The sequence below is a fragment of the Mirounga leonina genome, unplaced genomic scaffold (genome assembly GCF_011800145.1).
Source record: "Mirounga leonina isolate KUSES-001 unplaced genomic scaffold, KU_Mleo_1.0 Mir_91, whole genome shotgun sequence".
Lineage (NCBI taxonomy): Eukaryota > Metazoa > Chordata > Mammalia > Carnivora > Phocidae > Mirounga > Mirounga leonina.
The window spans coordinates 18,286,026-18,303,611 of record NW_023270839.1 but is presented as its reverse complement, the minus strand read 5'-3'; the positions used below and the strand labels follow the sequence as shown (position 1 = coordinate 18,303,611).

At 43.6% G+C, this 17,586-nt stretch overlaps 2 protein-coding genes across 3 annotated transcripts in view; both read right to left on the bottom strand.

The window, feature by feature from the left end:
* The window catches only part of NUSAP1 (nucleolar and spindle associated protein 1), a 74,111-nt gene extending 72,612 nt beyond the window's left edge, over positions 1-1,499 (bottom strand). Inside the window, exon 1 of one of the 2 annotated variants that reach the window (XM_034994142.1) lies at positions 747-1,499. The gene's annotated coding sequence lies outside the window, so the exon portion shown is untranslated. The remainder of the gene's footprint in view (positions 1-746) is intronic. The other variant, XM_034994144.1, reaches the window with a different exon arrangement.
* A 6,487-nt stretch (positions 1,500-7,986) lies between these two features.
* The window catches only part of CHP1 (calcineurin like EF-hand protein 1), a 43,502-nt gene continuing 33,902 nt past the window's right edge, over positions 7,987-17,586 (bottom strand). The window contains exons 5-7 of the mRNA XM_034994826.1: positions 13,459-13,520; positions 10,119-10,241; positions 7,987-9,958 (exon numbers count right to left, since the gene is read on the bottom strand). Of these exons, the coding sequence (XP_034850717.1) occupies positions 9,905-9,958; positions 10,119-10,241; positions 13,459-13,520 (239 nt within the window). The 3' untranslated portion in view covers positions 7,987-9,904. The remainder of the gene's footprint in view (positions 9,959-10,118; positions 10,242-13,458; positions 13,521-17,586) is intronic.

The window sequence follows — 17,586 nt, the reverse complement described above, 5'->3', positions numbered from 1 at the left end:
TTACGTTCTAATAATATTTCCCCAAACTCTTTCTCACTATCTCTATAAATGATAAATAAAAATTGTACACTGGCTCTTTTAATTCTGGAAAACAACAACGGTGAATTCTACCGGGACCTACAGTCAGTCGAAATTAAAGCACCATTAAGCAATTACCAAGTCACACAAGGACAAAGATGCTTACTCGGATCTTAAAAGTTTGAGGGGTGGGAGGGGGAAATGAATGAATAGGTAGCAAGAGAACGTGAATGATACAAATTAAAATCCCGGGGGGAGAACCTATTAAACCAAATCTCAAGGTCAACGGACCAGGGACACAAATTACTCAGGGCCCCAATAGGCCTCGATTGATACCGGAGACTCAGGCAAAACAGCGAACACGAAGCCGTGAGGTGAGGAATATAAATAAATCAATAAAATAAAGGTATTCTTTAAAAAATAAACCGCTGGACGACGCAGCGGCTGGCAGATACACACCCGCGTGGGTGCAATCACCGGGGAACAAGCCGAAAGCACAAAGGCAGCCAAAAAAGGCACTGAGAAGGACAGAGGTGGGTAGAAGACGAAGCGTTGGTGCGACACACCCCGCAAGGTTTGTACGGCCGCCCGAGGCTGCTCGAAAGGAAACCCGCGCCAGGCCGAGGCCCGCGCCCGCCGCAGGCAGGGCTCCGCGCGCTCCCGTTCCCCGGCCGGGCTGGGCCGCGCCACCTCCTGCTAGTTCCCCGTCGCCCGCCTTCTCGGCTTACCTCGCACCGACCAGGAGAAGCACTGGACACTCCGGGGGCCTTCCCGCCCCCGGCCCAACGGCCGGCTCCCACCCGCACGCCTCACGCCGCCATCTTCGCTCCTTCCCAAGTCCGCCAACCCTGCGGCGGCCGTTTCCACAAGCCCCGCCTCCGCTTCTGCCGCGGCGTCCTGACTGGTTAACGACTTGCGCAAGCGCATTGTCTTCCCGCTGTCGGCTGGTTGGAATGTACGTCCGTCAATAGTGCTGACCCCACTCTTTTCGATCTTTTTTTTGTGGGATTGGGTCCCAGGGTTGAGGTAACGGGGGGAAAACGTTTTTGTAATTCACTTGTTAGGAATGTAAAATTATTTCCCGTAGAACCTGTGTCACTTCGTGGAAAGGTAGTCTGGCTAGGCCGCATGACAGTTTTATAAGACACCGTTAGGTTCAACTATACTGCTGATAATTTCATTCTCGGACCGGGAGCTTTTAACCCCGGACAATACCACACCTAGGCAGACAATTTAATAGCTCCAATTTGTATCTCATTCTCTCTGACTCGTTTCCATTCGTAAGGGGCCCAAACGTCAGACCGCCGTTTCCAGCTCTGGTCAATACAGGAGAGCAAATTCGTTTCTTTCGTTTAAGGATTCTTCTGGAAAATGTCAGACCGTTATAACTGACAATTTTGTTGCTTCCTACACTCAGCTGTAGGGCTCTTGGGATCCTGTCTAAAGGGATTGTTTCAGGGGCGCCTGGGTGGCTCAGATGGTTAAGCGTCTGCCTTCGGCTCAGGTCATGATCCCGGGATCCTGGGATCGAGTCCCGCATCGGGCTCCCTGCTCAAGTGGGGAGCCTGCTTCTCCCTCTCCCTCTGCCGTTCTCTCCACTTGTGCTCTCTGGCTCTATCTGTCAAATAAATAAAATCTTTAAAAAAAAAAAATAAATAAAGGGATTGTTCCAGGAGAGGCAAGTAGAGTAATTAGAAGTTGCCATTACACGGTGCCAATGGTGGCTCCCAGGTATGAGATGTAGGTCCTCAAACACCAGTAAGGCTCTCAAATGGGCTGCTTCCTAGGAATATGGATTCCTAATGCTGCACCTCCCTGAGATCCAATTCCCAAAGTCCTCGGATGAAGCTAAGGAGTTTTATTTTTACAGAAGCTAATGATAAAGGGCAACTAAGGGAAAACCTTCACTTAAAATGGGGGAGCCTGCCTTGCTCAGTCAGAAGAGCATACATACTACTCTTTATCTCAGGGTCGTGATTCAAGTCCCACTTTGGGCATGGAACCTACTTAAAAAAAAAAAAATCATACTTAATGGTGAGCCTTCATACTTTCCCTTTAAGATCAGAAACCAAGCAAGGACACAGGCTCTCTTCACCTCTATTCAACATTGTCCTGGAGGGTGTAGTCAGTGCAAAAAGGCAAACAAAAGGCATCCAGATTGGAAGAAACAAAACTGCCTTTATTTGCAGGTGACGCGATCCTCTGTTGAAAATCATAAGGAGCACGCACAGAGCAAAACAAAAGTACTGGAATTTTTATGTTTAGTGAGGCTGCAGAATACAAGATAAGTATACAAAAATCAACTATTTCTCTACACTAATATAAAAAATGAAATTAACAACTGCATTCATAGTAGCATCAAAAAGAATAAAATACTTAGGAAAAAGTTTAATAAAACAAATCCAAGGGCGCCTGGGTGGCTCAGTTGGTTAAGCGACTGCCTTCGGCTCAGGTCATGATCCTGGAATCCCGGGATCGAGTCCCGCATCGGGCTCCCTGCTCGGCAGGGAGTCTGCTTCTCCCTCTGACCCTCCTCCCTCTCATGCTCTCTGTCTCTCATTCTCTCTGTCTCAAATAAATAAATAAAAAATCTTTAAAAAAAAAAAAAAAGAAAACAAATCCAAGATTTATACACCAAAAATATAAAACATACTGAGAGAAATGAAGATCTAAAGTAAAGAGACTTTCCATGTTCATGGTTTGTTAGACTCAATATTAAGATGGCAATTCTCAAATTGATTAGAGTCAATGCAATGCCTAACAAAATCCTAGTACGTATGTGGTAGAAATTGACAAGCCGATCCTGAAATGTATAAGGAAATACAAAGGACACAGAATAGCTAAGCCAATTTTGGGGAAAAAAAGTCTGAATTACACTACCCGATTCATAACTGACTACAAAGCTACAGTAATTGAGACAGTGTAGTATTCACGAGGATAGGCATATAGAATCAGCAAAACAGAATTGAGAGTCCAGAAACAAACCCTTACATTTAGGACCAATTTTTGACCAAGATGCCAAGATAATTCAATGGGAAAAGGAGAGTGTCTTCAATCCAGGATATTGGCAGGGTCAACTGATATTTAGTTCAGTTATTAAAATATTAAAATACTTACACACTTCGCATTTCCCATTTCCCCAGACCCAAGGTTCCCTTCTCTGCCTCCTCTTATACTCAGGACCCCCCCGCCCATACTTATCCCCTATCCAGCAACTGAAGGGTTTACTGCCTAGCATAGCAGAGGCTCTATCTCTAGGACTCAGCTCCAGCCATACATTCTGATAGATCAGTGCAACACTAGCTAAAAATAACTTCCCATTATAGATGTTTTTCTTCCTAGGGCACAGGCAACTAGGAAAGAACCAAAAACAAAACCATAAAACAGTGTCAACTGGGATAATACAGACTGTTTCTCATTTATCTCTCATTTATTTCCTCCTCCTTAACAATCATGCCCTTCATGTTAAAAAAGTTTGCAGATGTACCTGTGTGTTCCTAAAAACAAAAACAAATACAAAACAAATACATGCACACACAAAAACAAAAAATAAAAAAATATTTTTTAAAGATTTTATTTATTTGCTTGTTTGACAGAGAGAGAGAGCGAGCACACAAGCAGGGGGAGCAACAGGCAGAAGGAGAGGGAGAAGCAGGCTCCCGCTGAGCAGACGTGGGGCTCGATCCCAGGACCCTGAGATCATGACCTGAGCCGAAAACAGACGCTGAACTGACTGAGCCACCCAGGCGCCCCCCACAATAAAAATATACATTTTTAAGATTTTATTTATTTGACAGAGACACTGCAAGAGAGGGAACACAAGCAGGGGGAGCGGGAGAGGGAAAAACAGGCTTCCTGCTGAGCAGGGAGCCCAATGTGGGGCTCGATCCCAGGACCCTGGGGCCTTGACCTGAGCCAAAGGCAGACGCTTAACGATTGAGCCACCCAGGCGCCCCTAAAAGTATTTTTGTAAAATAGTGTTATATATACAGGGAGAACCTAGTTATTATGTTATGAACCAATAGGCAGCAATTCTAGATCATCTAGGTAAACCTCTGTTGTAATTTAGGAATTCTGCAAGATTCCTGACAAAAATGGTCATTCAAGATTTTGCTTAAGCAATTCTAGCAACTAAGGGCTAGGGAATGCACTAGTTTTGGCAATATCCTGTTCCTCATTTGAATAATAAGAAATTCTTCCTTAGGAGTGCCTGGCTGGCTCAGTTGATGGGAGTATGAGATTCTTGGATCTTGGGGTTGTGAGTTCAAGCCCCACGTTGGAGAGAGAGATTACTTAAAACTTTTTAAAAAAATCAATTTAATTAAAAAAAAATTCTGGGGTGCCTGGGTGGTTCAGTTGGTTAAGTGTCTGACTCTTGATTTCAACTCAGGTCATGATCTCACCATTGTGATATTGCATCCCACACTGGGCTCCACACTGGGTGTGGGGTCTGGCTTAAGATTCTCTCCCTCCCCCTCTACCCCTACCCCCACCTTAAAACACACACACACACACGCAAAATAAAACCTGTTTCTGAAGAGGCTGTCCTGGCTGGCTCATTGGTAGAGCATGTAACTCTTGATCTCGGGGGGTTTTGGGTTCAAGCCCCATGTTGGGTGTAGAGATTACTTAAAAATAAAATCTTAAAAAAAAAAAAGTAATTGTGTGTGTTTTTTAGGGAGTAAGATTTTCAGAATAAAACACTAAAAATCTGTTTAATGGTGCTCGATATCTATTATAGCAGCCAAGAGAACTTATTTGATTAATTCTTATTTCTGCAACCACATTCAGGTATAGGATATAACAATTCACCTACCTGGTTCAGTTCTTAAATAATTTAAGACTGCAAAGGGTGGTGGGAAGTGTCAAGACCATGTCTCCAAAGTCTTTCTAGTTTTGAGAAGAGGTCAGAATCTAGTGCTTAGAAGACTGAAGAGAATAGAGAAGAAAACTGAGTCTTGGCATCTCAAGACCAAATCTTTGATCAGCTTCTACCTTGGGTTAAGATGTCAGCTTAGTTGCTTACTCCATCTTAAAAGACATGAGGCTCCTCATTGCAGTCTGCTCCATCCCAGAGCTGGGAAGAAACTGCCTGCAGTACCTCACAAACTTACAGGTAAATCTCCCATCACTCCTTGGTGTAGAGGAAAAGAATCTCTAAACTGAAGTTTCTACTAAGCTAGATGTTAAACAGATCACAGATCTGTATTAGAAAATACCAGCCATCTTTAGTTTGAATCGTTTATTGACTCAAAGCTCAGTCAAATGTGAATTTAGGGGCCCCTGGGTGGCTCAGATGGTTAAGTGTCTGCCTTCGGCTCAGGTCGTGACCCCAGGGTGCTGGGATCGAGTCCCACATAGGGATCCCTGCTTGTTGGGAGCCTGTTTCTCCCTCTGCCTCTCCCTCTCTCTCGTCTTTCATGAATAAATAAAATCTTTTTTTTAAAAATGTGAATTTAGGGAATTTCAGTCCAGTAATGACTTCCTTCCAAGCAGTTCTGCTCTCAGTGTTTGGGAAACAGGATAAATACCTGGTTTATAGTATAAGAAACCCAGTTTGTAAAGATAGTCCTCTCTGAGGCATCTCTGCAATGAATGTTTGCTCTAAATCCTAATCAACACAATCTATTCTAGTATTTTATTTTTAAAGATTTATTTTAGAGAGAGAGCACGAGAGAGTGGGGGAGGGATAGAGAGATTAGGAGAGAGAGAATCTCAGACTCCCCACTGAGTGTGGAGAATGACACAGGATTTGATCTCACGACCCTAAGATCATGACCTGAGCCAAAATCAAGAGTGGGTTGCTTAACCGACTGAGCCACCCAGGTGCCCCATATTCTAGTATTTTAAATACAGAATTTGATAACATGATTCTAAAAGCAATTTGAAAAAAATAGATGACAGTAAAGACTATTCTGAAAAGAAGAATGAAGGTAAAAGAAAGTAATTCAATTACTTGTGGCAGTTTGGCATTCATTTCTTTGGAGACATATCAAAAGCTTTAAGTACATGTCCAAACCTTGACCTAGTAATCCCACTCCTGTAAAATCTTTTCAAAGAAAAGAGCTATGTGGAGAAAGGTATTCATTGTATCATTAGAACAGATAAAATTGGAAACAATAAACAAGGTAATAATTAAATACTATATCAAGTCTGTAAAATGTAACCATTAATATAAGCTAGGAAGAACAGGTAACATAGGGAATACATTAATTTTTTTGTTATTTTTTTATTATGTTATGTTAGTCACCATACAGTACATCATTAGTTTTTTTTTTTTTTTAAAGATTTTATTTATTTATTTGACAGAAACACAGTGAGAGCAGGAACACAAGCAGGGGGAGTAGGAGAGGGAGAAGCAGGCTTCCCACGGAGCAGGGAGCCGGATATGGGACTCGATCCCAGGACCCCGGGACCATGACCTGAGTCGAAGGCAGACGCTTAACGACTGAGCCACCCAGGCGCCCTACATCATTAGTTTTTGATGTAGTCTTCCATGATTCATTGTTTGCATATAACACCCAGTGCTCCTTGCAGAACGTGCCCTCCTTAATACCCATCACCGGGCTAACCCATCCCCCTCTCTCCTCCCCTCTAAAACCCTGTTTGTTACTCGGAGTCCATAGTCTCTCATGGTTCGTCTCCCCCTCTGATTTCCCCCCCTTCATTTTCCCCGTCCTTCTCCTAATGTCCTCCATGCTATTCCTTATGTTCCACAAATAAGTGAAACCATATGATAATTGACTTTCTCTGCTAATACATTAATTTTTTAAAGCTGATATAATCTTGTGTTATGTTCCATTTATGTTCAAATATGTAATGCATGGATAGACCAGAAAGGAACAAGAGAAATCAAGTTGGTTAAGGGGATTTTCCTCAAACTGTATTTAATGCTGTAGTATGTTTATAACATTTTTACAGTATTGATTATGCTCTACTTTAGTCACAAGACTGCTGTTCCTTTGGCCATGGCCAGTTACATTCAGTTTTTCCCAAAATGGACTGCTTGGTCCTTCATCTAGTTGCCACTTTCACTGAATCCTAACAGACTCAAAGTGAAACAAAGCTTAAACACCATAGCAAGTCATTTGGAATGGACTTTTCAGGCAGATGGATGGGAAAAGAAGAGGGTATCGCGTTAGAATTTGTATAGCTGATTCCAGCTATTATTACTGCTTTGAGTCCAGTGGCATGCCCCTAAACCTAAAGAGAGATATTTGCACCTTACAGATGAAGTAGTCATGGAGTCTTTTTTTTTTTTTTCCTTAAGTAGACTCCACACACAGCATGGAGCCCACTGTGGAGCTCAAACTCATGACCCTGAGATCAAGACCCAAGCTGAGATCAAGACTCCCCAGGTCACTGAGTCTTGAAGATGTGAAAAGCCATGTAATGATAGGTGGGTATAATGAGTCATTGAGGCTGCACATGCTTGAGGGGGTGGATGACTTAATAACGAGCAATAAACACATACCCCATTTTTAGGCCTTTTCTACATTTAAAAAGCCAGGGAGTCAAGAACAGAAATGGAATCCTACCTGGAGTGAGCGGGAAGTGGCCAAGGTAAGAAACCTGTGCCCAGGGGCACTCAGTGCTGGCCCCTAGATGAATACCCCCACATCACAGGTACAGGCAGCAGCAGAGCAAACATGCATTTGACAGCCCAGACATAAACCTGAGTAAGGGAAACATGTTTTGGGATTTCAAACTTGAAGGAGGGGACTGAGCTTTATAAAATTCTTAAAAAACAGACAACGGGCGCCTGGGTAGCTCAGTCGTTAAGCGTCTGCCTTCGGCTCAGGTCATGATTCCGGGATCGGCTGAGCCCTGCATCAGGCTCCCTGCTACGTGGGAAGCCTGCTTCTCTCTCTCCCACTCCCCCTACTTGTGTTCTCTCTCTCACTGTCTCTGTCAAATAAATAAATAAAATCTTTAAAAAAAAACTTAAGACAAAACTGACCCAAGTTATTTTGTTTTAACCACAAGTATTTATTGATGGATCAAAGAATACAATTTTAATGGAACAATAAGGCACAACCGTGGATTAAAACAGTTTGCTATACAGCCAAAAGGAGGAAAAAGCCATATCTTAGGAACTTTACATATGGAAGTCAAGGAGCCTCTGAAGTACCTCTCTAACAGACGAGTGTCAGAAAATTCTTCCCTTTTATCCATTCCCTATATTACATCACTTGATCACAAAGTCAGACTGATACTTCATCCAGAATTCCTCAGTCATTTATACTTGAGTCATCTGGCCTGGCCACTCCTGTTTCCCACTCTTCCCAATCCCTTTGCAGCATCTTGTTTTTGTTTTTAAGCAATTCCCTGCCAAAAGTATTCCAAAGCAAGGAAACAAGGCCTTCCAAAGCAAGGAAACAACCAAGTGAGCAAGCAAGGAGTCAGAGAAAATCAGCCAAGGGCAGATATATAGACAAAGAGACTCATAAAGACAGGAGGACAACAGCCTGATTCACTGAGGTCTATACTAAGCTGTATAGGCAGAGAATTGCTCTGGCTCATGCAAAGGCCTGGAAATGCCACCTCAGTTTGTGCCACTGGTGCCAGACTCCTTGTTTCTAAGAGATGAGTAGTGGTTTGCAAGAGGAGCTGGGAAGTCAATGTAACCAGGCAGCTTATGATAATAATACATTCAATGCTCGGGACCTCTTCTAGGAGTGGACTATGGCTTCCAGCACTAACATTTGCCAAGTGTAAAATTCGTTGAGAATTTTGTGCAAAGCTTCAAGACACTGAGGACAATCTTTAAATCTCTCAGACTGGGATAAGTTAGGCACTTCCGTTAACACTGCTCATCCAATTGGGAAATGTGACGTGAAACACATTCTAGGGCACGTAACACTGAGGCATAAGCCATGCTGCATAAGTTTGGGGATACACCAGGCTTTCAGAGTGCCCGGGCTCCTTGACCAAAAAGCCACGAGAAAGGCCCCAAGCACAATGTCAGGGCAGCCACTGTGGTGATGATGGTTTCCGAAAACTAAGCAAACCTGCCGGCATATGGCCCTTTTCGGAAGAGGCAACACTGTACTAACAAGAGCAGCCATGTAGTTATGTGAGTTGAGAATCAGAGGCCAGAGGTAGAGCGACCTGGGCAAGCCACGTGGAAGCCTTGGCTCTACACCTCTCACCAAGGCCGCCACCTTTCACCAAGAACATCTAACCAACAGCCCTTTGATGACAGAGCAGAGTGCAGGGGACCAAGAGATGACCATTCTTTTGAGAGAAGTGTTGGTTATGGAAAATCTCCTGTAGAGGCAACATCCCAGAGACCCATTTAAGAATAAAGGTAGACAAAAACCGCCAGCCCGCCCACTATCCTGCCAAGTCAGAAATACGCTTAACAGGCATAGCTTGGGGGGCCAAGTAGAAGAGAGGGGCTGAAGCTTAATGAAGAGCAGGGAGACTGAAGAACTAAGTGACAGAGAAGTAGGAAGGAAAGGACATATAAAAAAAGGACGAAGGAGCATGCCGCAGCCTGGCTGGAGGGAAGGCAGCAAGGCTGTCTTCTACATCCAGTGAAAGAGCTTTGCTGGTTGGTTCTTGGCATGGATTGCCTCTCACTGTTTCAGACGGGATGGACACGTGGCCTTCAGCAGCGAACCAGGGGAGATGATATTTAGAAATGGAGATAACTGGTGAATGATACTGAACAGAAATAGACTGGGGTACCATTCTGTAATGCCCTGTTTATACACCAAAGGCAAGTTTACGTTGACAGAACATATTTGGGGTTGTCATGCAACAGCAGTAGTACTTTGGGAGAAGGGGAATCATGGGGTGGAGGTGGGGCTGGTGGACAGGAGGACTCTCAAGTTCCAGTTCGTAAATACTAGAAAGCAGGCAACAGTCTGGTCTCAGTCCTTCAGTGAAGAAATCGGATGCTCATTTTCTGTTCTACGTCCACCTTCTCCAAAACCTGGGGGGAAAAAACGTCCCCAAACCCAATTATGGTTATGACGGTCAAAAGAGGAGATACTGCCCCAAGTTCTTATTGGAATGTTTTTCTCCCTCCCTCCTACGTGACAGAATTTTCAAACTTTTTCAGACTTTTTCAAACCAAGAGGTGATGGACTGACCTTAACAAATTCTGTGAAAGATATGGCGCTGTCCCCATCCTGATCAGCCTCCTGGATGGTCCTGTCTGCAATGCTGCCCAGCTGCTCATCTGAGATATTTACTCCAACCATCATGCGTAGCACCTACAGGACCAAAAGCCAGGAATTACAGGAGACTTGGGGGTCAGCAGGACTCTTTTAAAGAAAAAGCCACCTCCACCCTCTTTTCCTTTGATGTCCTCAAATGTACAGACAGAAAGTGGAAACCCTTGTCTTCTCATCTAGGCCATTCTAGACAATGATATGAGCAGAACTCTCTGGCAAGGTCACTGGATAGGAAGGCAAAGCTTCACTGGGGGAGAGTCCTTTGCATTTTGCTCTTTCCATTTTTTTTGGTAAATTTTTTTTATTATGTTTTTTTTTTTAAAGATTTTATTTATTTATTTGACAGAGAGAGAGAGACAGCGAGAGAGTGAACACAAACAAGGGGAGTGGGAGAGGGAGAAGCAGGCTTCCCGCGGAGCAGGGAGCCTGATGCGGGGCTCGATCCCAGGATCCTGAGATCATGACCTGAGCCGAGGGCAGATGCTTAACGACTGAGCCACACAGGCACCCCTTTTTATGTTATGTTAATCACCATCCGTTACATCATTAGTTTTTGATGTAGTGTTCCATGATTCACTGTTTGCATATAACACCCAGTGCTCCATGCAGAATGTGCCCTCTTTAATACCCATCACCAGGCTAACCCATCCCCCCACCCCTCTCCCCTCTAGAACCCTCAGTTTGTTTCTCAGAGTCCATAGTCTCTCATGGTTTGTCTCCCCCTCCGATTTCCCCCCCTTCATTCTTCCCTTCCTGCTATCTTCTTCTTTTTCTTTTTTCTTTTTTAACATATAATGTATTATTTGTTTCAGAGGTACAGGTCTGTGATTCAACAGTCTTACACAATTCACAGTGCTCACCATAGCACATACCCTCCCCAAGGTCTATCACCCAGCCACCCCATCCCACCCACCCCCCACCACTCCAGCAACCCTCAGTTTGTTTCCTGAGATTAATGCTCTTCCCATTCTTTTTGTCTGGAACACAGATATGATGCTTTGGTGGTAGAGCAGCCATCCCAGGGACTGTGGGACGAAAGTCCTCTGTGTTATGCATGCCAGAGCAAGAATACAGAAGCCTGGTTCCTGGACATCACGTAGGTTCTGTATCAACCCAGATAATCTAACCCCAGACTTCTTGTTGCATGAGGCAAACTAGTTCCTTATTGGTTTAAGTCAGTTTGGTAGGGCTTTCTAGGAATCCCACATGAATGCAGTCCTCTCTGAAGCAGTGCATTAACCCAGCTATTCCTAAAGGACAGCCAAGAAACATAAAGATCTTTGAAGGTTTAAATACTAAACCCTTCTTTTTAGAAAAATAAGCACATTTAACGGACTGTAGTCAAGAGAATTTAACACTGTTTCACAAAATTTGCTTCACACATAACAAAAAACTCCTCCCCCCAATTCTGCTAACATCTTTAGGGTGTAAATATATTTTGAAAATTATTACTTTAAGCAAAATAAGCAACTGTAGTGATATGACTGTTAGTATGAAATGGGGGCCAGGGTGCTTTTGTGATGCCTCACATCACTGTAGTCAGCCACCTCTGTCTTCAGAGGTAAGAGCTGAGCTCTTCCATAGGAGAGAAAGACCTTTTGGCCCAGCAACTCACAGGCCCCACTCCTTTACATCCTTCTCCAATCTCTTGACATAGATTTTTAAAAAGTAAATTACAGAATTTTCTGAAAAGAAAAAAAGACCTGAAATACTGATTTGCATCAATACTGGTTATTTCTTTTTACAAATTGATTCTTGAAAATGGAAAGTTGTACATTTAGGGGTACAAAGATAGGCAAATGGAAGGATTAATAAAAAGAGACAATCTTGGGGTGTGTGGATGGCACAGTTGGTTAAGCGTCTGACTCTTGGTTTCGGCTCAGGTCATGATCTCAAGGTTGTGAGATGGAGATCCACCTCGGGCTCTGTGATCAGCATGGAGTCTGCTTGAGATTCTCTCTCTCCCTCTCCTTCTGCCCCTCCCCCCCACTCTCTCTCTCTCAAAACAAGAAAAATTTAAAAAGAGGCAATCCTGGCAAAAATACTGAATGGCCAAGCCATTTGCCATCTTCCTTGATTGTGTGTGGTTGACTAGACAAGTCCATCCTCAAATAGCAGCTTCTTCTGATCTCAGTCCAATTATTCTCTGAAGTGTTTTATTTTTAGAATTAGAGAACCGTATTGAGCACGTGTGCTCTGTGGGGAGAGGAGTGGTGTTGTCTGAAGAATCACTCATCCAGTCTGTTAACGAGGACAAGAGGGTCTAGAAGTGGCTTGATCCAGGTCCCAGCAACCAGTGGCCCTCACTGTCTGCCACACCTCTGTGCCCAGTCAGCACTCCACAGAGCCACTCAGGGTTCCAGTTGGAAGTTCATTAGCAAATAGGACTTTTATTATAACTACCTCTTTTTTTTTAAGATTTATTTATTTGAGAGAGAAAAAGAGAGAGAGGGAGCACAAGTAGGGGGAGTGGGAGAGGGAGAAGCAGGCTTCCCGTGGAGCAGGGAGCCCCACGCAGGGCTCGATCCCAGGACTCTGGGATCATGAACTGAGCCAAAGGCAGACGCTTAACGACTGAGCCACCCAGGTGCCCCCTACTTTACTTTTTAGGTGTTATCTTGAAATAGACAAATCTCCCCCAGAAAGTCCTGAATGTATTAGCTTCCTAGAGTCCTCCAGAATCATAAATATTAAAGAAAAGAAAAAAGGAGAACTTTCTCCCCTCTGAACTTGTATTTAAGGAAGTGAGGAAGACAAGAGGAAGGCAATGCTAAGAGGATGAAATGCTAGTCACTGCTAGTAGGACAGGGAATTGTCCTCAGGAGCAACAAAGGACAGTGAGCACTTGGCTCTGTACAGCGGCCCAGCAAGAGTTCCATGACTCCTACATCAAGCCCAAGGACAGGCGGGACAGCAGCATTCACCTAAGTGTCATCAGAATATACTGGATATCAATAAGCTGATATAACAATAATGGAACTATCTGACTTAGACCATCTTGCATAGTTTAGCTCTGCCAGTCAGCACCTAAAAGACATTAAACTGGCTTTTAAATAGCAGAGACATCTGTCTTTGAGAACTCAATGAGCCATTTCACGTTCCCGCAGGGTCATCCGGCTCTGCCTTATATCTAAAACGGTACTCTGCACAGGCAGGTGTTAAATAAACACTTGCTGAAAGAACAATTCCCGCCCAAAAGGACAAGCAGACAGAGCCCAAACAAGTTGTCCACATGCACGGCAGCTGTCACACATACCTGTAACAGCTCATCACGGGAAATCTTGTCATCTTTATCCAAGTCATAGAGTCGAAAAGCAACTGGTAGGGGAAAACAAGAAGTTACTGGAAATTAGCAGTGTTTTGCCCCTTCTCAAGGAAGTAAATACATAAAGAACACCAGACAGGAAACTGACAACAAGTAGTTTCTCAAGAGCAACTGACATGACCTCTAGAGCTTTTAAAGACATTATAACATTTAAGAAATTGAAATGCATCTCATAATTGATGACATCTTAACCCTGATAAAATAGGGCCCCTCTTCAGGCAAATCAGAAAACTTAATAAAAAGAAACAACTGGATGTTCTTTTTCTTACCTTAGAATGTTTAAAAACAAAAAAACAAATCTGTAAGTGGTTCTGGACATGAGGTCATCTCACAAAACCCAACAAGTCTACTGTGCACCACTCAGAGGGAGCCAGGAACAGGAGCCATGCAGGCGAAGGAGCTGACTACACAAAGTAGTGCTTGGGGAAAATGGCATTTTGGCAAATTTCTGCCAAATTTCAAGTAATTGTCTTCTATCTTGGAACACTGAAAGTAAAGAACTGCACTTTTTTTTTTTTAAAAGATTTTATTTTTTAAGAACCTCACTTTTAAATAAAAATGCCAAGAATTTGATGGTCTCCTGGCTTTACCATGTTCCTCTCCCTTAAATACATATGTAAGTCTTCTGGAAACTAGGATAAATGAGAGAATTCAGAAGAGCAAAAATCATTCAGACAGGGCCACATTGCTGAAGAGCTACCAGATGAGGTGTCATACCATTGGATGATTTTACTGGCAACTGTGAGAAATCGTCACACTGAGGAAGTGACTGCTTTGTAATTATAGTTGAATGAAGTGTGGTTTTGAGGCTCTGAATCACAGTATGCTACTAAGGTTTTTGGGTTTTGCTTTGGTGCTGTGAATACTAAAAGGCCAAAATCCACTGTTCTAGTTATTAAGATACAGATTTAGATCTTGTCCTCTGCAGGTCATGATCTAGTAGAGGAGAGCAACATACCTCTCACTTTAATACATATGCAATGTTATCATACATACGAAATGCTAGGGAACAAGAAGTATGGCAGTTATGCCTTTCTGGTTCAAGTAACATTTAAACATGGTCCTGAAAGACAGACCAATCTGATGACGGGTGGGATTCTAGGCAGAGCTCATACTAGGCACAAAGGCATTAGAACATGGATGAATATCTCAGTGTTGAAACCACCCCTTCCCCTGCCAAAAAGGAGTCCACTAAGAGTTGAAGTAAAAATTTTAGAAAAATTTAGGGGGCGCCTGGGTGGCTCAGTTGGTTAAGCGACTGCCTTCGGCTCAGGTCATGATCCTGGAGTCCCTGGATCGAGTCCCGCATCGGGCTCCCTGCTCAGCAGGGGGGTCTGCTTCTCCCTCTGCCCCTCCTCCCTCTCATGCTCTCTGCCTCTTGTTCTCTCTCTCGCAAATAAATAAAAATCTTAAAAAAAAAAAAAAAAAAGAATTCTAGAGGGGGAGGGGCACCTGGCTGGCTCAGTTGGTATAGCATGTGACTCTTGATCTTGGGGTTGTGAGCTCAAGTCCCACATTGGGTGCAGAGATTATTTAAATAAATAAACTTAAAAAAATTCTAGAGGGGGGAATGACTGGGAGACTTTCTCTAATGTTTGTTTTCTTCGATTTGGTTAGTTGATTAACTTTATCAAATTTGAGAATTTACATGCTTAGGAGGTTTAGATTGCAAAGGAAAGAAGATAAGGATCATTACTATTCCTAAAGGAATATATGTTTATTTTATTTTAAGATTTTATTTATTTATTTGAAAGAGAGAGAGAGCGAGCCCAAGCAGGGAAGACGGGCAGAGGGAAAGGGAGAAGCAGATTCCCCGCTGAGCAGGGAGCCCGATGTGGGGCTCGATTCCAGGACCTGAAGATCATGACCTAAGCCAAAGGCAGATACTTAACCGACTGAGCCACCCAGGCACCCTAGTAATACCTAGAGTGAACACACAGACACACACATACCTGTATATGTTGTCAAGTTTAAAATACATAAAATGTGTTATCTACTAAGCACTCTTCAGGATGATTTCGGAATGGAAATCTGTTTGCTATATAACCCATAAACATCTGTTTCTGAATTTTTTTATTTAAACAACCATTTATTTTCATTTTTTTTTAAAGTAACCTCCACGCCCAATGTGGGACTCGAACTCATGGCCCCCGGATCAAGAGTCACACGCTCTACTGACTGAGCCAGCCAGGCGCCCCTGTTTCTGAATTTTTTAATCAGGTAACTATTATAAACACATCTCCTTCTGCCAAGGTATTTACAGAAGACTGAACTGCTAATTTTTTTTTTTAAAGATTTATGTATTTATTTTAGGGAGAGAGAGAGAAATCCTTAAGCAGACTCCCCGCTGAGCGTAGAGCCTGACACAAGGCTTGATCCCAGGACCCTGAGATCATGACCGGAGGTGAAATTAAGTCAGATGCTTAACCGACTGAGCCACCTAGGAGCCCTTGAAACAGTTATCCCCCCCAAAATTCCTATTTTGGAACTCTCAATCCCCAGTGTGATGCTCTTAGGAGGTGAGGCCTTTGGGAGGTAATTAGGTTTGGATCAGGTCCTGAGGGTGGGGTCCTCATGATAGAATTAATGCCCTTATAAAAAGAGGAGACAAGGGGGCGCCTGGGTGGCTCAGTCATTAAATGTCTGCCTTCGGCTCAGGTCATGATCTCAGGGTCCTGGGGTCGAGCCCTGCATCAGGCTCCCTGTTCAGCAGGAAGCCTGCTTCTCCCTCTCCCACTCCCTCTGCTTGTGTTCCCTCCCTCGCTGTGTCTCTCTCTCTGTCAAATAAATAAATAAATAAAAATCTTTAAAAAAAAAAAAAAAGAAGACGAGACAGGAAATTTCTCCTCCTCTCTGTCTCTACCTCCCTCCCCATATGAGGATACAGTAAGAAAAAGGGGGCTCTTCTGGGTGCAGCAGGAGGACCCTCACCAAGAACCTGACTGTGCTGGCACCCTGTTCTCAGACTTCCAGGCTCCAGAAATGTGAGAAACATCTGTTGTTTAAGCCACCCAGTCTATGGTGAGCAGAGGAAGATATCAGCAGAAAGGTAAATACAGAGATTACCCGATAGGACCTTTGAAGAAAAACCGCAGCATTAGTAGTTGTTTCTTAACTGACCTGGATTCCTATCAGGCAGTTCTGGCCCTGAACCAGCAAAAACATTCTCCCCAAGATAAACGAATGGTCAAATGCATAAATGACTGAGCCATTTTGTTAACATTTCTCTCTTTACTCTTCTCATCTCTCTTTTATCTCCCCATTCTTGGTCCTATGATTTGGACTCTCCCAGTCCAGAGCTATCTTCTTGCATCTCTGGTTCCATGGCTTTAATTAAATGCTTTCCAGTGCTTGTGATTCCCAAATGTGATCTGCTTGTGATTCCCTCTGCTCTGAGCTCCTGACACTGATGTCAAGGCGATATGGTACACTGGTTAAGACTCTGGCTCTGCTGAATTCTGGCTCTGGGGGTTACGGGCTATGTGAACGTGAAAAAGTTACTTGAACTCTCGGTGCCTCAGTGGCCCAAAAGGGGTAAACAAAATGAGGGTAACAGAATCCACCTCACAGGGTTGTAAGGACTGAAGGAATTACACACAAAGGGCACTTTATTTTTTTTTTTAAGATTTTATTTATTTATTTGAGAGACAGAGAATGAGAGAGAGCGAGCATGGGGGGGGTAGGGTCAGAGGGAGAAGCAGACTCCCTGCTGGGCAGGGAGCCTGATGTGGGACTTGATCCTGGCACTCCATGATCATGACCTGAGCTGAGGACAGTCATTTAACCAACTGAGCCACCCATGTGCCCACAAAGGGCACTTTAAAGAGTGCTGCGCACACAGTAGGAGCTCAATAAATATCACCTACCTTCTGTTACCTCCCTCCCCTCTTTTCACACCACTCACCTCTTTCTTGGTAATGCTCTGTTCTCTGAACATTCCAAGTACTCATTTACCCTGGTTGTTCCTGTGCCCAGAGCTCTCTTCTGTTCTTTGCATGGCTGGCTCATTCTTAGCTCAGAGAGGCTTTCTTTCACTCACAACTCCTTCTAATGCAGTGG